Source organism: Hyaena hyaena, unplaced genomic scaffold (genome assembly GCF_003009895.1).
Source record: "Hyaena hyaena isolate Hyena2069 unplaced genomic scaffold, ASM300989v1 scaffold_726, whole genome shotgun sequence".
Lineage (NCBI taxonomy): Eukaryota > Metazoa > Chordata > Mammalia > Carnivora > Hyaenidae > Hyaena > Hyaena hyaena.
Window position 1 is genome coordinate 709,937 of NW_024081358.1, and position 20,905 is coordinate 730,841.

At 33.0% G+C, this 20,905-nt stretch overlaps 1 protein-coding gene across 1 annotated transcript in view; it reads right to left on the minus strand.

Annotated features, from left to right (window-relative positions):
• FER (FER tyrosine kinase) overlaps window positions 1–20,905 on the minus strand; it is a 419,902-nt gene that overhangs the window by 353,711 nt on the left and 45,286 nt on the right. Inside the window, exon 4 of the mRNA XM_039217958.1 lies at window positions 1,596–1,769. Coding sequence (XP_039073889.1) covers window positions 1,596–1,769 — 174 coding nt within the window. The remainder of the gene's footprint in view (window positions 1–1,595; window positions 1,770–20,905) is intronic.

The window sequence follows — 20,905 nt, forward strand, 5'->3', positions numbered from 1 at the left end:
AAGTTGCTAAAGAATCAATTCATTGTTCTCCAAACTGGCTAATTAACTGTACAAAGCAAGGATTTATCCTGACTCTTGTATATGAACTATATATATACCTCAAGGTAGTCAAGTAGTAGACACAAGAAAACTTTTTATTGAAAATTGTAGCTACCAATCTTATTAGGAATGATAGAAGTAAAATACTGCCATCTGACAACCCCTAGAAAAATAATGGATCTGATCAGTGAATATCAATTGTTTCTAAAACTGTTAGGTAAATGTCTGAAGAGAAACTTATTTTATAGGTTGATCAAGCTAGCAGCACTGGAACCTATTAGTCAAGTTTAACATCACAAAGAGATAAACAAGAAGACATTAGATATCTTTGAAAGGTATCTATACCAGCACTTATCATGTATTCCTGCCCAAAATAAATAAACAGAATGTTATCAAGCCTCTAGATCTAATTAATCTCTAGTTAACAGAAAAACTGCAGGATGAAGGAATATGTGAAATCACATCACAAGATGCTAACAATAAAATCAAAAGTTAAGGAAATTCAATTCTATAGAGCAAATTACACAGTTTCTTTCACAAATAAATAGCATTTTTAAAAGGTTGAGAGTGGTAGGTCCCTGGGTGGCTCATTCGGCTAAGTGTCCAGCTCTTGACTGTGGTTCTGGTCATGATCTCAGCGTTTGTATGATGAAGCCCCACAGTGGGCTCTGCACTGACAGCACAGAACCTTCTTGGGATTCTCTGTCTCCCTCTCTCTCTGCCCCTCCCATGCTTGCAAGTGCATGTGCTCTCTCTCAAAATAAATAAATAAACTTTATAAAAATGGGAGGGTGAGATACCTACAGATTAAAAGAAAATTATTCAAATGCATGTTTGGGTCATGATTCAAATGAACCATCTGGAAAAAACATTTAAGAAACAATCATTTGAGCACAGTCAGAATATTTAATAACATTAAGGAATTACTGTTATTTTTAGGTAGATTAACGATAATACAGTTATTTTTAAGAATATTTATTTTAGCAATATATACTAAAATAGTTACAGATACAATGATATCTGGAATTTTTTAAATTATTCAGTGTGTTAAAAAAAAAAAGTAGGTGGGTACAGATTTAAAAAAACTTTGACTATATGTGTGGATCAGTCAATGGGAGTTTGTTTTACTATTCTCTCTCCTTTTGTACATTTGAAATTTTCATAATAAAAAACATTTTAAAAAGAACCCCCCGAAAGACAAAAATGTGATGAAAATTTAGAAACATCATAACTAATCTATTTTGCTTCTATTTTCTTTTCTATTATACACATAGTAAAAAATAAAGTAATAAAACTTAAAAGGGCTACTGCAGTAAGTAAAAATAAAAAATCGAAGCAATAAGAAAGCACTTTTCTTTTAGAAGAGTACATAAAGCAACAGTACAGTTTATAATCAATGTTTTACAGTCAATAAGAATAAAATATTACTTATTAGAGACACGAAAACCTATTACTAATAATAAATGATGACTGACAATTTTTATAAGTTGAATAAGATAAAATATTTCAGTTTTAAAATCAAATTAAAAAAAGAATTCCAGAATAGAAAGACGAACCTTGATCATCTCTGCCTCTATCTGCTGATGAACACCTATAAAACTTTTCTTCATCTGTTGCTTGTCTTTGATCATCATGGTAAGCCTGTGTAAGGGTCCAGAATTTAGGTCCTCTGCATGTGTCTTCATTATTCTACTAAGTTGCTCTGTCTGATGAATCATAAGTAGCCAAGACTTAAAAAAAGAAAGAAAGAGAAAGAAAATTAGTACTTGTATTACAGGCTTCCATTTGGCTGTCCTTTAAGTGTTCAGGAACGTTAAATATTTAGTTTTACTTACACAAATTATTACATTAATATAAAAATGCCAGCAATTGTGCCATGAGCTATGAATGGTTCATACTTAACATTTTCAAGTACAAATGCTTCAAACTTTAGTAATCAGAGACTATGTAGTATTCAAAGAAAGGGATTAAGGCTCTTTGAGAGTTCACACTTGCAGTCTTCATTTTATCACTTCTTGACATGTTGATCTAATCCTTCTGACTACACAATACTAATGCCTCAGGAAGGTCACTATTTCCTAATAGTCAAATGTAACAGATATTCACCCATCTTTATTCTTAGTACTTCGCTGTGGCATCTGATCTTGCTGACTCACTTCTTCCTGAAACTCTTCTTTTTTGGTTTGCATGACTTCTCATATTCCAACATACCAATTTGTCTTCTTTTCCTAAAAATTCCTTCTCAATCTCTGAACTTGCTATTCTTTTGCTGCCTATGGATTTCCAACAATTCTCTTTTCTTAGTAAATACCATTAGCTCTCAATAGTTTTTCCAGCACAACACATTCCATCTATTACCGACACACATAACAGTGAGGCTGGGGGCAAGGAGGCATATGGGGACTGCTGAAGGAACAAGTCATTTGTTAATAGACATTCAAATTTCTAGATACTAAAAAGAAGTAATGGAGGAATACTCTTCACTACAGACCTTCAAAATTCTATTCAGAAACAAGTGTTGGAGATATACCATGTCAAGTAAGATCCACGTTAAAGATTAAAAAGTAGACAAGGTATGATTTCAGATATTTACTGAATATTAGAATAATTTTCTATGCTATTACTTTTGATCTGTGAATGAACAGAATTATTCTCATTGGCTAATGTTCTGATATAATCCTTAATATTTAATAAGCATCTAAATCAAAATAATAGCCGAAAGGAATCAAATTCTTAGTCATAGTCATAACTCATCAGGGTCTAACTTGGTAATCTTGTTTTTGATGAACTGTAATACATATTTTTTTAAATTAAACTTTAAGTACATTTTTTTTAGGGAGAAGGGTCATTCTTAGTTATCAAATGCATTATGAACATCGAATAAAATGTGACGTATGAAATCATATTTACTTTCAAATTCAAAAATCTAAGTAACAATAATATGCTCCTAATATCACAAAACAATTTAAAACTGATATATCTCTTCCATTAAAATATAAAATTTAATAAAGATGAAAATGGTAAAAAAACAAAACTATACAAACAATAATTTAAAACTAACTAAATATCCTACTCACTTCTGTGACTTTGCCTCTTTCATTTTATATTTTCACTCTAAAAATTACAATTTCAGGAAAACATTCTATAGCAAGTACAGAATGTTAAAACCACCAAAAGAGAGAGAGAGAGAGAAATCAGTGATTCATTCTCTATCTTCAAAAATTAAATATTTTCTAAGTGCTTCATAGCAATAAATTTTTGCAATTTTACGTAGGAATTTTTGCAGCCTAGGAAAGTAGCCTTCTTGGAAGCCAACATTAAAGGCGAGAGAACTAAGACATATTGACCTCCTCCTCCCATAAAGGCACATCTCATCCTGCCTAATAGCCCTGTTTACTGTAGTCACGGTGGGAAGTCCAAGCCTTCCAAGATATATATCATCACCCCAATTACCAATCGTATATTACCCTCAATACTTGCGAATATTCTCAGGGCACGCTAGAGAATTCTATACCCTCAACAACTCCTTAGAAAACCTCTTACATCTCTTATCAGGACTTCCCACCTGTCTTCTAGCTTTTACAAAAACCTGGCTTTATCCCATTCCCAATATCCTAATACTACTAATAAATGTTCCTTCTCTTCCTAAAAACGTCCCTGTTCTTTTGAAGTTCAGGTCATCCTTCCCAACAATCTATCAGCAGTTTTTCTGATTCTCCCTCTACAGTCTACCACAAATCCACCTATTTCTCTCCATCTCCACTGCCAACCCTCTGGAGGTGATGAATATCTGTTTTAATTATTACAACACCTCCAAATTGGTGTCTTCTTTTTTACTCATGCTCCTCTCCAACCCACTGTCCTTAAAGTATGAAAAGAAATTGTAATTCTCCTGCATAAAACCCTACATTGTCTTTCCTTCCCACTTACAGAAAAATCCAAACTTCTTTCTAAAACCTATTTGTCTCAGATTACCTATCCTCTGTTTATCCTTCCAACTTCATGTTTTGCTATTCTCTATCCAACTAAATAAATAAACCACTGCTTTCCTTCAGTTTCCAGAACATTCACTCTGAAAGATCACCATCTCCTTCACATGGCAAGATCCATCTCTTCCTTCGGGAAGCAGCAAAACCTGATGTAGGTGTAATCCTTCCTATTCTCTCTCTTAGCACTTAAAACAATGAATTTATCTGTATGTATACTTGTTTGGTTTTTTTCTTTCTCCCCAACCAGAATACAAGCTCAATGAGGGTGGTGCCATAACTCTTTCCTGACTAATTTAGGTATTTACTGTAAAACCTTAAAGAGCCATTAATTATTCTTTGAAAGAAGAAAGGAAGGGAGGGATGGAGGCAGGGAGGCACAAATATAAAAGAAAACCATGGATTAAATTCATGCCATTAAAAGATTTTTTAATTATTTATAAACAGAATTAGACAGCATGAGAGCAATGCCAACTGTGACAGAGAAAGAAAAATTAACAGATCTTCAACTGATACTGCAAGAGAGGAATAAGGGCAGCATATAATGCAATTATGAAGCAATGCATAAGAGAAATGCGTGAGTGGGCAAGAAAATGTTTGGACAGTATATAATTTGAATTATATAGGTGACTAGAATATGTGTTATAAAGAGAGAAGAGTAAAATGTTAACAGATGCTTGATAAAGAAACAAACAAAAGTAAAAGTGTCCTTCCACATTTGCAATAAAACTAGTATAGCACTTTGCAGATACAGCTCTTTCCATATGGCATAGGAATGGCCAGGACATAGATAAATTATCTGTTGATCTGGATAATTTGTGGAACATAATTCTTTGTAACCTAATAAATAAAACACTACAGGCCATGGGTATGGATTTGAACTTCTTTTTATACAGAATCCTGTGTAATGCTAATAATTTTGTTCATAGTATTCTCTTTTTTTTTAAATTTTTTATTTCTAGGAGAGAGAGAGAGAGACAGCGTGAGCAGGGGAGGGTCAGAGAGAGAGGGAGTCACAGACTGAAACAGGCTCCAGGCTCAGAGCTGGCAGTCAGCACAGAGCCCGACGCGGGGCTCGAACCCACGAACCGCGAGATCATGACCTAAGGGAAAGTCGGACGCTTAACCGACTAAGCCACCCAGGCGCCCCCATAGTATTCTTCATAATGGGATTTTACTAGTAGTTACACACTGATGCTGAATGCTAGATGAGTTAAGAAATATTAACAAATAAAAATAATCAAAGCAAAGACCAATAACACAATGTTTAAACAAAACCACTGTAGTTAAGTTTATAAAACAGAATAGAAATATATCCTAACTATTGAGACAAGGGCTATAAAATGTGAATATAGTAATAATCTAACTATAAAAAAACTAGGCAAAAATCTTAAAGGATAGTGACTGAAATCAGGAATGAGAATTTGATAAGAAAAGTGTTATTATGCCCATTTTCCCACTTTTCAAATAAAAGAATGCATAGACAGCTCTACATCTAAAGTTTGTAAATAAATATGAACTTAAATTTAAAATTTTAAGTTTCAAAAGTTAAGCAAGTGAATGTTTAGAAAAAAAACTACTATTTAGACTGTTATCTAAAGTACTTTTTGAGGAAAGTTAACATTGCCCATTAAAAAAAGAAAGAAAGCAAAAGAAACAAAAAATTATTGACAATTAAAAATGAGCTGCAAAATAAAAATTTTACTAAACACATCTGTTAAACACTATTTGAAAATATTATCTGTTAAACATCTATGAAAATTCAGGTAAACATTATCAAAGAGAAGAGAGGAACTTCACTCTAGGCAGTAAATAAGAAACATCAGTAAAATAAAATAACATACAACAACAACAAGTAAAAACCCCCCAGAAAAATATAAACAATAAGATTTAGTAGTCATTATGTTCAAATGATTTAAAATTGAACTCCAGATACAAAATTTGAAACGAAGAAGTGCACATTATGATGCAAAAGAATATCAATTACAACAAATACATAACTGTCATGAATCTTTCCATTCCAGAAAATAGTACATCAAAACACACAAAGTAAAACAGAAAATGAAATGAGAAATCACAAGTAATGGGAGAATTAAATGTACTCTTCTCTACCTATGACAGATAAATTTTAAAAATAAATAATGCAGAGTATCTGGGTACGTAATTTAATAATAAATACGTGTGATCTACTATTATATATAAAAAGCTACATGTCCCACAGGTATAGGAGATATGTATTTTTAAAGAATCTGTGGAATATTCATTTTTTTAAGTTTCTTTATTGAGAGAAAGTGAGAGAGAGAGAGGATGAGAGAGAATCCCAAGTAGGCTCTGTGCTGTCAGCGTGGAGCCTGATGCAGGGCTCAATCCCACAAACCATGAGATCATGACCTGAGCTGAAATTGAGAGTCGGATACTTAAATGACTGAGTCAGGTGCCCAAATCTATTGAAATGTTCTTAAAAATTAAGTAATATTGGGCTACAAAAAATTTTATAAATTTCTTCAAGAAGAGAAAATAGTACATGGTAACTATATTTTCTAGCTAGTCTCTTACAAGGAAAAAAAAAGCAAAGAAATAATCACTAACAGAATTTTTTAAGAAAAAATTATTAAATCTTTCCTAAAAAATGGAAAGGACAACAGTAAAGGTTTTAAAACTAATCCAAGACCTAAAAATAACAGTAAATAAAATACTGACTATCAAAATCTATGATATAGAGCTCAATTTGCTGAAAGATTCACAAACTTTACACTTCTATTTTTAGTAAGAATAAAAATAAATTTATTAAACATTCAATTTTAGAAACTGGGAAAGGAAGAACACTGAAAAATCTAAGGAAAATACAAAGAAGGAATTGAAAAGAAAAAAACAAAAAGAATTTATTAGTCAAAAACAAAAACAGAAAAAGTAATGTTAATAATATTAAAAGGGAGAATTGACAATAATGGGGAAAAAAGAAAATAAAGTTTCTAAAGTTAAGTCTTGGAAATAAGAAATAACCAAAGATTAAGACAAAATTATAAAATCTTTGAGAAAAAGTGTTTTTCTCCTATTAAGCTATCTTTTGTTAGCTTATTTTTTAAATATCATTTTGTAATCTTTAATTGACATATTAGTTTCAGGTATATAACATAGTAATTCAACTTTAAATACAGTAAGAAATGCTCCCCACAAGTGTAGTTTCTAACTGTCACTATACAAGATTATTATTCTAATTATTTAGAAAGAGAGAGAGAGAACACATGCATGAATGGGGGAGGGGCAGAAAAAAAGAGACAAAATCCCAAGCAGGCTCCTTGCGGTCAATGCAGATTGCCCAGTGCAGGGCTGGAACTGATGAAACCGTGACATAGTGACCTGAGCTGAAGGCAATGCTTCACTGAGTCACCAAGGTACCCCCATCCAAGGGTATTATTTACAATAGTAGTGAGTATATCTCTGTGCTGTACTGTACATCCCTGTAACTGACTTAATTTATAACTGGGAGTTTGTACCTCTTAATTTCTTTCACCTATTTCACCTATCTCCCATACCCCAAAACTTGTAGACGTATTTCTCCAAATCAAACCCTACCTACTGAAAAACAGAAAGACTGAAAAAAAAAAAAGAAAGAAACAAGCTACCTGGTGTAAGTTCTATTTTTCTAAATGAATCCTAACTTTTACACACAGCAAATTCAAAGAGACCAATAACCATGAACTACATGGTTATCATAAACCAATTATCAATAAAATATGTCTAAGAAACAAAGCTCAAAAGTTTTGCTAATAAATAATTTCAAACCTTTATGAATTAGACACCTTTTGTACTACCTAAAATGCTTCTAAGCACTGAGAATAAAAAAGTTTCTAAAATCACCATAACAGAGACATCAAAAGTGGCAGATACCACAAAAATAAATTCTCTTATAAATGCCAATTTTAATAAATGGTCCATTAAAAGAAAAATAATCTCATAATCAGTTTGGGGGCATTTCAAACATGCATACTTAATAGTTATATATAGAAGTATTGCCATAAAAGTCAAAGAAAACAAGGCCACTTAATGTCAATAATGTTACTTAATGTTGTTTCTAAAATGCCTCTAAAAGAGAGAAAATGAGTAAAACTATTTTAAAGAAAGATGCTTACCCTTTTTAACAGTAAAAAAATACAAATAAAGCCATTTGGAATTTTTGTTTTTCATGTATCAGGCTGACAAAATTACATAAAACAATACATTCTATAGGTAAGAGTTTGGGGAAACTGGTTCCCTAACACAGTTAGCAGAAAGGTAAATTATTAAAATATTAAGGAAGCTAAACTTTATACATAGGAACTCTACTTCTTGGAATTTACCTCACACAAAAATTTGCTCGAGTATACAGATTATATTTATAAGGACATTTATCACAGCTTTAACCACAAAAAGTGTCCATCAATAAGAAATTAAAGAATTATAGTGAAATGCAGCCATTAAAACTTAAGGTTACTTCAGGGACTCCTGGGTGGCTCAGTCAGTTAAGGGACCAACTTCGGCTCAGGTCATGATCTCCTGGTTCATGGGTTTGAGCCGAAAGCTTAGAGCCTGGAGCCTGCTTTGGAATATGTGTCTCCCTCTCTCTCTCTGCCCCTCCCCGGCTCATGCTCTGTCTCTCTGTGTCTCTCAGAAATAAGTAAACATAAAAAAAAAAAATTTAAATAAAGGTAACTTCATATGAAATACTACAGAGAAAGTCCAAGGTATATAATTAGGTTAAAAAGTCAAACTGCAAAATAGTTTACAGAGTACAATGCTATTTCTAGAAGATAAACAAACATCTTGTATAGGCTTATGCATCAAAAAAAAAAAATAACGAAAAAATAAAGATGACTATATGTAAAATGTGAAAAAGATAAAAAACAATATTCTTTTGTCTTCAAACCTGAATTGCCTTGGGAAAATTTTAACATCAGAACTAATCAAAAACAAAATGATTTATGTACTATGTCAAGTTCCATCCACAAGCTGTTCAAAATACATGCACACTGTGACCTAACACTACAATAGCACTTCCAAATATAGAGCTTCCTAAAATATGAAACACCAGCTTCAATTGTGTCACTCCAAATTTAGTTCGGATGCTTCCATGAAATTAAATCATAGCTCTCATGCATAAGAGGAATCCATCATCACACTAGAAGCCAAAATTATATCTAAAGTAAAATAATACAGGAGTGCCTGGGTGGCTCAGTCAGTTAAAGCTCTGACTCTTGATTTTGGTTCCAATCATGATCACGATTTGTGAGACCATGTGCTGACAGGGTGGAGCCAGCGTGAAATCCTCTCTCTCCCTCACTCTCTCTCTGACCCTCCCCAGCTCATACCCTTCCCAACAAGTACTTTCATATGCTCTTTTGTTCCCTATCAAAATAAATAAATAACCTTTAAAAAAAGAGAAATGTTGGTATTTCCTCCCCAAAAATAATACTTAAAAAAAAAGGTAACATAATACAGGACAAGGTGAGTTATTTTTTTTTATCATTACTTGGTAGTGTGAGAAAATATAAAACAATATCCACTCAAAGATAATAGGAAAATATTAGTAGCTCTTCCATAAGGAAAGTAAATATTAGTGGAACTTACTTTGGGGAAATAAAGTCTGTTAATTTTTAATTAAATGATAGAATATTTCCACTTTATTCCATTAAGGCATATACAGTAGCAAACAGGTATGAAATATGAAGTACAGATCCTGCCAGAACTGCTTATATTTCTATGTATTAGTAATTTAGAATTAATAAATTAATCAAGCATATTAGCAGATATTCAGAAATGAGCCAAAATAAACCAGTAATCACTGATCATGATTCCTTTGTGCTAGGAAGAAGGCTAGAAAGAGGAGAGAAAATAGCAACAAAAGTACGGGACTTCTTCCAGTCTTGACAGAGTAACAGGAATCAAACTCATCTTCCCACTGAAACTAGAAAACTGAGCATAATATATGAAACTGTTTTTAGATACAGGATAACAGGCAGCACAGGATTGGAACCCCAAAGAAAAGTGAAAGACCTGAAACTGCCCCACTTTTCTGCCTGGAGTTACTTTCCTAAGGGAAGTGCAAGGAGAAAATCAGAATGTAAGTCCAGAACAAGTAGAAACTTAAAAGTCATAGTAAAAAGTTTGACTTTCTACTAATTACAGTGTCCAATTAGACAAGATTCAGCAGAGAAGTGACATGGCCATTAAAGGGGGCAAATTAAAAGTCAAAGAGAAAACTCTCTGAGCTTCATACTGCTTGTATTGTTTTGTTTTAGTAATAATGCAAAGCCTCATCTGATCTGAATTATCTTCAATTCTAAATAAATAGTCTGATTTTATAAATACTAATTACACCTTACCAGAAGAAAAATAAAAAGCATTTAGGAAAATATTTTAAAATAAAATCAGCCAAGAAGGAATAACAGGGATCAAATTTGCTCTTTTACCTGAAAGGAAAGGGCAAAATATAAGAAATAACCATTTTCAAGATACTGGAAAGCAGGCAATGAAAGATATGAAGTGATGACTGAGGGGAAAAACAAAAACAAAACAAGGTGAACCCTACAACTGCCCTGACTTGCTGACTCTGCAGCAAGGGAGGAGAAAACAAAGGGGGTGTGAGCAGAATCCCAGAATTGAGGAGACAGAGCTGAGAATCTGAGAAAAACAAGGCAGCTACAGTTCAAGGCACAGACTCCGGGAGAGGATGGAGGCACACAGAGAAGCCTGGAGATCTGCAGTGACCCCACTCTGGTATTCAAAAACTGATCAATGCATGCCTATGACGAAATACATGAATTGGGGGAAAACTAGCTGAAAAGATTACAGGAAAAGTACCTGCTGTTCACATATCGTCAGGGCTACTGCATTCTCCCCAGCCACCCGCCAAAAACTTGTAATTCATGGGTACTGGCTAGAGCTCTGGTAGTGAGGAGTCACTAGCCCCAGAGTTAACACTGCTCTGACCCTGCCTAAGGAAATTAAAATCAAGATCCAAAAGGATCAAACTCTTTCCAACTAACTTAACTGTGGTGCCTAACAAAAATCAACAAAACAAAGCCATATAAACTATCAAAAATGAAACTGAGAGAAAAAAGAATGTACAAATAAATAAACAGAGTATCACTGGGCTGCAGAACACTTTATAGACATCTAATATATGTGTAATTAGGGACTTCCAAGGAGAGAGGAGGGATAGGAAAAGTGTCTGAAGAAATAATAGCTGAAAATATTGAAAACTCAATGAAAACCAAAAAATCCAGATTCAAAAACTTCAATGAATCCAAACAAGAATCATGAAAAAAAAAAAAAACCCACACTGTCAGTACCACATCTGAGGCAAATGGCTTCAGAACATTTCAAACATTTCATAATGATAATAATCTTCATAAAATAAGCTAGTTATATATGCAAAGCCCAGTCAATTTTATAAATGATTTCATGAGTTCGTGGATATCTGATTTTTTCTTATAGCATTTAAAATTTCCTCCCCTGTAAAGGGAAGAGGAATCACTAGTCTCTTTCCCTGCATAGGTTATCTCAGTATCTAGAACAGCAGGTATGTTCTCATCTGATGGGAGATTTTAAAGAACCAAAAATTGAAGTTATTTGGTGAGTCAGGGAAGGATGGATTATCTGCAGTAAATATGTCCTTCAACCTCAGGGGAATTTCGGCTTCTCTATTTAAGTAAAGCCTTTCTAACAATGGAAGGGTCAAAACTTTCAAGCCCTGTTACTTCAAGTACTATAAATTCTAAGACTGTCAAAAATTCTGCAATAACCAAAACAAATCCCAAATAAAAATACTAAGTAAACAAAAAATAATTAAATAATTAAATAAATATTAAGATAAAATAAAATCAAAATAATCAATATAAATAAAGTCAATAGTTGGGTTCCAAAAGATGGCTGAGCTACATCAGCTCACTCATTGCCCAGTCTTAGAAGATAGCCATTTCCAGAAACCGCATGACTACCAAAATACTGCTATTGCTATTGCTACTAAAAAGAGTAAGTCTAGATATCTAGACACAGGTCAGGCCAGGAAGGAAACTACATTACCTTTTCTTTCTCACTACTTTTTCTTCCAGCTTCTTAGATTCAGTACCCTTCATCTGCTTTTGTTCTCGAACTTAAAAGCCACAATTCTTGTTCTTCCAGGACAAGATCCAGAATGATAACAGGCCACAGTCACCTTTGCCCTTCAGAAGCAAATCACATAACCTCAGCAGTTTCTCCTACCAAAAGTTAGGTGCTGAGTTCAAGACCACTGCAGTCTCCTCCAGCCCTTGCATCATTTGATTTTTCTCTACTCAGCTACTTCGCTCTATACCGTCATCCTCATAAGCTCCTTGAGTTTTATAGCTCATGTCCATAGAAGATTACTTTGCTGATCCAGCTCTAGTGGTTTTTTGTTAATACAGGGCTGACCTATTTGGACATTTTAAAGAAAACAGTAAATCACAGTAAGACTTCTGGAAATGCTTGCCTACTCCCCTCTGGCTTCGGTGTGATATTCCAGTTATCCAAACCCTTGCATCCCATTCCTGTTCCCAAAGCAGTTGTTCTTTTATCCCCTATTTCCTGTATCCCCAAAATCTCCTTGACTGGCTCTTTCAGCTTGACATTTCTGTATAAGCTAACTTCCTCTTCATCCCCAAATCCAACCAACACTTCCAGCTACTGCTCAATCTAATCTTTTTTAAAAAAAAAACCCTCATATAAATTTCTGGGGAAAAAAGTTAAAATTCTGTATTTGCTCCCAGAAGTTATGAACCAGATTGCATACTTAGGACCCTCTCTCTGAAACTCTGTCAAATAAATGCGGTTTTCTTCTCTCACAACCTGTGTAACACAAAACCAAGAAGAGGAATTATGGTCTCCCCTACTTCTCCCAAACTTCATCCCTATTAAAACTAACCTTGCTCGTCTAGATGGCCCTCTGCTCCTCTTCTTGAACACTACCTACGTCTTCTATACTACAGGCTTAATCTTATATACTCCTTATATCAACACTCTGAGGCAAATATCTTCATCTTATAAATGATGTCAGATTAAATAGTCTGTCAAGGTCATACACCTAATAAATCTACCTCTTAATGTGCTAAATCCAAAACAACCTAAGATGCTGGAGGATGCAGAAGTATGGGAATCTAAAGACACTTGCATCTAAAAGACTATGTTCATCTTTTCCTAGATCTCCAAAATACACGCATCTAAAGAATCACTATCTAAGCTAAACTAATGAGAGTATTTTATAAACTGGTTACATATTACACAGTAATCATTAATTAATGATTAATTAATTAATCCTAATCTTTATTAGGAACTTTATCATTAGAGGCCAAGAGCCACAAGGAAAACCCATCTACCACTTCAGGCAACCTACTTTGCAGGATGAGTAACCTAAAGTGAAGAAGTCCTTCTAGGCCAGTGAGTCATTCTTGATATGAAAGTAAAAATAAAAGAGGCCTCACACAATATTTGGCTTTCTAACTAAAATAATGACCTACACTTAAAATCTCCTTAAGCAGAACAATTAGGAAATAAATCATCATCGTCTGTCTAATCAACAGCAGCACCACACTGGATAACTAGAAATAGCACTACTTTAAGATAAACATACATATAATACACATTTCCCCATCCCAAGGAAATAAAATTACCAGTTTGAGACTTTTAGTTTTAGAACGTTTTTCAGAATCCTAATGTGTAAACTGAATGATATTAATATTACATTATAAAATACTGTTTTTTACCTGAAATGTATTTTTCAAAGGATTTTCTATATTCCTAAATTTAATTTTTATATTGTCACTTTGTGTCCAAAAATTATTCCTAGAAATAAATGCATCTCATATTTCACAATGAAAAAGAGGAATAATGATTCCATTTACAGAAATTTTATTCTCTCCTATATCCCTCTAAAAAAAAAAAAAAAGGAGGGTGATCATATGCTACACTGCATACATGACATAGCATCACACATTTCCAAAATAATTAGCATAAATCTTAAAACGTCTATTTGACTCTTAGGAAACCAACAAAGGTAAATACTACCAGCTATATTGGGATGAATATACAATATTTTAAAAAAGTAAACACTCAAATTTTGAGTTTTGAATTTTCCCTACTTATAGGGGAAAATTATACCTTTTAGAAAAGCAAATCATGCTTTCCACCTTTGAACTAGCAGTTGTGCGGTGAGGTAAATCAGCATTACATAAATAGGAAGTAATTTAAAGTTCTGAGTTCATTGTACCAAAAAGTATTTATCCTGGAACACCGAGTCAAAGAACAAACTACTACCACTATAGTAGCTATAATTACAGTAAAGCATTGGAAATAATCAACAAAATGACTCAAGGTTGAGAAATACCTAAATAATAGTTGTTATAAATAGGCCTTCCCTACAGATCGTATCTTCCAACTTGCTTTCTTTCCAGCCTGAATATTTTTAAGACACAACAATAAAATTCCATGAAAAATGCATAGTTTCTGTGCCACATAATAATTCAAAATAAATAGTTATCTGAAACAACAGTTTTTATTCAGAGTCTGTCTATTACATAAGAATGTTTTTGGAATTTTTGAGTCCTTATGAGATAAAGAAATCCAGGAGACAAGTCATTAAATTTCCCTAAAATTGAGAATTTCAAAGACTGAATTGCAAGTGCAAAGAACTTCTCATTCACAAGAGCCTGTCTCTACATTTTCTTCAAAGCTTTCTAGTTTGCCCAGGTCAGTGGTTCACAATTCTGCCTGCAATAAGAATCACCTGGCAGCCTTTTAAAAATATCAAATCTTGAATCCCATGACCAGAGATTCTGATTTAATAGGTTTTGGATGCGGTCCAAGCATCAGTATCTCAAAGCTCCCAAGTAATTCTAATATACCAGTTCTGCTCTAACAAAACATTTGTGTCCCCAATCATCACTGGGCTATGCAAAATCACACATTAAAAACCACAGAGCTTATTTTAAAAAATGGTGTTAGATGCACAACAGTCAAAAAATTTATCAGGGACACATTTTTAAAAAGACAGAAACCTAATAAAAGCTTTGCTTTGGTTTTAGATTTATTAAATCGTTACAAAATATATAAGTACTATAATATATATGGCACTTTACCTTGAAAAGACTGGAGGTTTGTTTATCAAAAGTAGGTGGCAGAAGAACTGCAGATTGTTAAGTTTTTGTAAAGTGGTAGAAAGAGTTATCTGAATTCTGACAGAAAGCTGCAATATCACATGTGGATGGGTGTGGTTCATAACACAAGACATGAACAGAGGTAGCTAATATAAATGACTATGTGAGTGTGTGTGTGCCTATGTGAGTTTTACATATTCCTAAGCAATTCTGTTCATCTGGGTAGTTTTAAGCATTCTTGGAAGTGTTTCTTCCAGACGTGTGCATAAACACAAAATCACATTATGCTCAAAGTGTTCTCTAATATATCAGTTGCACTGGAACAAATTCATGTTTTTAAATCAAGCTTTATAGCAGGATTGACTCTACATTCAGACTTAAGAATTACTGTCTTAAAATATATATAGTTGAAAATCTAGTTATACAGGTTCTAGTTACAGTATGCTTATTATGTGACTACTAAATAAGGCTGGTTCACAAAAAAACACTTTTCATTACTTTTGATCCCTGTGTAGCATATATAATATAGCCAATATTTCATTCTACTTCGTGTTCAGTATGTCCCTTCAAATAGGTTGTGTTGAAAATTATCTGTATCACTACACTATTTCAGCAGAGAGTTGACTGTATTCTGATAGGTGTAATTATATATTTACTTATTTTTCTTCAGATGTATTGGGATATTAGTAACACATAATATACGCAAGTGTAAGGTGTACAACATAATGATTTGATACATGTACATACCGCAGAGTGATTAGCACAATAAGGCCAGTTAACACTTCCATATCCCCTCACATCATGGTCCTTTTTATCCTGTGGTGATAACATTTAAGATCTACTATCTTAACAACTTTCAAGTATATAACATGGTACTATTAAATATATTCACATGCTATACATGACACCCCAGAAATTATTCATCTCATGGCTGGAAGTTTGTACCCTTTGATCAACATCTCCTCGCTTCTCTCCCACCCTCATCACCTCCCAGTTTCTGGTAATCACCATTCTAATCTCTATTTCTATGAGTTGGCCATTTTAGATTCCACATATAAGTAAGAACATATGGTATTTGTCTTTCTCTGTCTGACTTATTTCACTTAGCATAATGCACTCAAGGTCCACTCATGTTGTCACAAAAGGGAGGATTTCCTTCTTTTTTATGACCAAATAATATTCCATTATGTACACGGAATTTTCTTTATCCATTCACCCATTGATGGATCCTTAGGTTATTTCCAAATCATGGCCATTGTAAATAATGCTGCAATGAACACAAGTGTACAGATATTTCTTCAAGATAATGATTTCATTTCCTTCAGATATATATCCAGATGTGGGATTGCTGGATCATATGGTAGTTCTATTTTTTTAATTTTTTAAGGAAATTCCACGCTGGTTTTCAAAGTAGCTGTACCAATGTTCATTCACAGCAAAAGTATGTAAGAACTCTCTTTTTCGCAAAACCTTGCCAACACTTGTTATCTCTTGTCTCTTTGATAACAGCCATTCTAATAGGTATGAAGTAATAATATATCATTGTGGTTTTGATTTGCATTTTCTTGATGATTAGTGATGTTGAGAATCTTTTCACGTGTCTGTGGGCCATGTGTTATGCCTTCTTTGGAAAACTGTACTCAGATCTTCTGCCCATTTTTTATTAGATTGTTTTTTTGCTATTGAGTTGTATGGGTTACTTATATTTTGAATACTATAGATAGATGGTTTGCAAATATGTTTTCCCATTCCAAGGTTACGCATTAATTTTGTTGAATGTTTCTTTCTATGCAGAATCTTTTTATTTTTACTTTTGTTGCATTAACTTTTGTGAGTGGTATAGGAGAAAGGTCCAATTTCATTCTTTTGCATGTGAATATCTAGCTTCCCTAGCACCATTTATTATTTTTTTATAAGTTTATTTATTTATTTTGAGGGAGAGGCAGAGCAAGAATCCCAAGCAGGCTATGCACTGGCAGTGCAGAGTCCAATGTGGGACTCAAACTCACAAACCATAAGATCATGACCTGAACTGGCGTTGGACACTTAACCAACTGAGCCAACCAGGTGCCCCACAATTCCATTTACTGAAAAGACTATTCTTGGCTCTCTTGTCAAATGTTAATTGATGATATATGCATAGGTTTATTTCTGGGCTCTCAATTCTGTTTTATTGGTCTACGTGCCTGTTTTATGCCATACCATACTGTTTTGATTGTTTTACCTTTACAGTCAAGTTTGCAATCAGGAATTTGATGTATCCATCCTGGTTCTTCTTTCTCAAGACAACTGTGGCTATTTGGGGACTTGGTGGTTCCATCCAAATTTAGGATTGTTTGTTCTGTTTCTGTGAAAACTCCCATTGGAATTTTGATAGGGACTAATTTGACTCTATAGACGGCTTTGGGGATTAAGGACATTTCAACAACATTAACTCCTCCGACCCATAAGCACAGAATATTTTTCCATTTATTTGTGTCTCCTTCAATTTCTTTCATCCATGTTTTACAACTTTTCAGCGTACAGATCTTTCACCTCCTTGGTTAAATTATTTCTAACTATTTTTTTGATGCTATTGTAAACTGGGTTATTGCCTTTATTTCTTTTTCTAATAGTTCATTAACAGTGTATAGAAACACAACTGATTTTTTATGTTGCTTTTGTATCCTTTACTGAATTTTAGTTCTAACAGGTTTGTGGTGTAGCCTTTAGGGTTTTCAATGTATAAGACTGTAATATCTACAAACAAAGACCATTTTACTTCTTCCTTTCCCATTGTAATATCTTTTATTTCTGACAGGAATAATTTTAAATGAATAAGAAAACACAAAGTAAAATTCACCTTAAAGGTCCTCAAAATAATATAGCTGTTAAACACATGAAAAGATGTTTAATTTTACACATAATTAGAGAAATATAAACTAAAGCTACACTAGGTATCATTTTTTACCTACCAGACTAACACAAATTCAAAAGTCTGGCAATATACCCTTTTGCCCAAATTAAATAGAAACTGGCACTTTCAGATATTTGTAGTGGATATACAAAACTGTGTAAGATCTACATATGAAATACAGAATTCCAATGGAAATATATGACAAAATGACATGCACATTTACACTTTGACCGAGAAATCTCATTTCTAAAAATTTACCCCGAAGATACTCATAATTTCTAAAAACACATCAGTAACAAAGTTATTTTGTTGCAGTATTATCTGTGATTACAAAACACTGGAAGACATAAAACTTTACACACAGTAAATTGGTTGAATATGTAAATATTCTCTGCAATAGAAGGAAGCAAGATTCCTAGGGGAAAGGGTTTATTCCAGAACCGGAAAAGGGAACATTCACAATGAGTCTGGGATATCTTAGTATGCCAGAAAGTAAAGAAGTGTTCAAAGAATGATGAGAAAACAGTCCAGAGATCTTCCAAAATTTCCCCAAAACAATACAAACAAAAAGAGAAAAATAAAACCACCCAAAAACCATGCCCTCAGAATTAAGGACAGAAGGTACATACTTCAAAATAACTTTAAGTAAAAATAAGAAATTATCAAAACACGGAGTATGATTTCTTACACTCATGTTCTACATTAATGGATGGAACTTGAGAGACAAAACAACTAAGTAAAACGAGTTATTCTGGATTATATCTTGAATGACAGTTTAAAAAAATGTCAAAAAGGGACATTATTGGGACAACTGACAAAAGTTGAATACGGAATATATTTTTCATAATAGCACGGTAACAATGTTAAATTTCTAAAATTTCATTACATTGTGGATATGGTCTCAGAAAATACTTAAATAAATATTTAAGAATAAAAGGATGTGATGTGTTCAACTAACTCACAAATCACTTAGAAAAAAAATAATATATAATTGTATGGACAGAGAAAGCAAACTATAGAGTATATATGACAAAATGTTAACAATGAATGAACAGAATAGAGGTTACAGGAGTATCTTTGTTTTATTCTTGAAAATCTGCTGATGTTTTAATTTTTTTAATAAATACATAAAAACCACTAGACACAAGACTTCTGCTTCCAGTCAAGAGAGAGAAACAGTCATTGCTTTATCAATCTGCATAAAACAATTAAAAACTGGATAAAATATATGAAACAACAGCATCTAAGCCACTGGACATCATGCAATGAATGACAGTGAAAGCTGAGGGAGACTACAAAAACTGACAATATCAGGAATGAAAAAGGTAACACCACTATAGACTCTCTAGATATTAAAAAGAATAATAATGCAAAATAAAAAAACAACATAAAAAATTTGATATCTTAGACAAAAGTGAACTAATTCCTTGAAAAGCACAAACTAAGAAAGTTCACTCAAGAAGAAAAAGGCCATCTGAATAGTCTTCTATTTTTAACATTAAATGTATAATTAAAAACCTTTTCCCCAAAGAAAACTTTAGGCCCTGACAGTTTCATTGGTGAATTCTATTAAGCATCTAAGTAAAAAATAAATCCAATTCTACACAAACTTCTCCAGAAAACTGGAGAAGAGGAAATACTTCCCAACTCGTCCTATGAGGCCAGCATCACTCTGATACCAAAATCACAAATCATTACAAGAAAACTGCAGACCAATATACCTCAGTAACATTGAGCAAGAATTTCCAAAGAAAAGCTTTTTTTTACCAAATTGAATCAGTAATTAAAATTAAAAAATGGTAATATATAAAACTAGGTGGCGTCTAATCCAGGAATACATGATTGTTTTAACATTTGAAATATTTAAAATCAAGGGATACATTTTAATATATTATCAAATTGAAAAGAACAAACAATACATTGAAACAGAAAATGACAAACGACTTGACAAAACCCCACATCAATATATGAAAAAAACTCTCAGCTAAATAGGAGTAGAAGCTTCCACAAGCCTATAAAAAGATATCTACAAAAAACTCACAGTTAACGTTATACTTAATGGTGAAAGACTAAATGCATTTCCCCTAAGATCAGCAATCAGACATGGATGTCTGTTGTCAATACCTCCATTCAGGTTTGTGCTAGAGATTCCAGCCAGTGCAAAAATGCAAGAAAAACAAATAAAAGGCATCCAAATGGAAAACAAGGAAAATTGTCTTTGCAGAAGACATAATCACCTGTGTAGAAAATCCAATGGAATCTACAAAAAAGCTACAAATAAGTAAGTCTTGCAAAGTTTAGGTTATGAGATTAGTATGCATAACAAAGAAGAGTGGGAAGCTAAAATTTAGAAAAAGTAATATTTACAAGAGCATAAAAAATATGAAATACACATAAATCTGAAAGACATGTACAATTAAAATTGTACAATTCCAAAAAATTAAAGATGATATATGCCAGGTTTATGGACTGGAAGACCCAAGTGTGTCAATATATACATTTTTCCCAAATTCATCTATATAGTCAGTGCATTCCAATCAAAATCCAGTCGACTTTTTTTTTAATAGAAATTGACAAGCGAATTCTAAAATTCATATGGAAGTACAAAAAAAAATAAAATAGCCAAAAGTATTTTTGAAAGAAAAAAAACAGAAAAATTACACCACTGACTTTGTGATTATTATGAAATAATAATCAAAACAGTGTGTTACTGGTTTCAGAGTAGACAAAAACAAAAATGGGACATAATAAAGTATATAGAAATAGGCTTACAAATTATGGTCAATTGAATTCAACAAAGATTCAAAGGAGAAAGCTTACTTGTTCTTTCAATA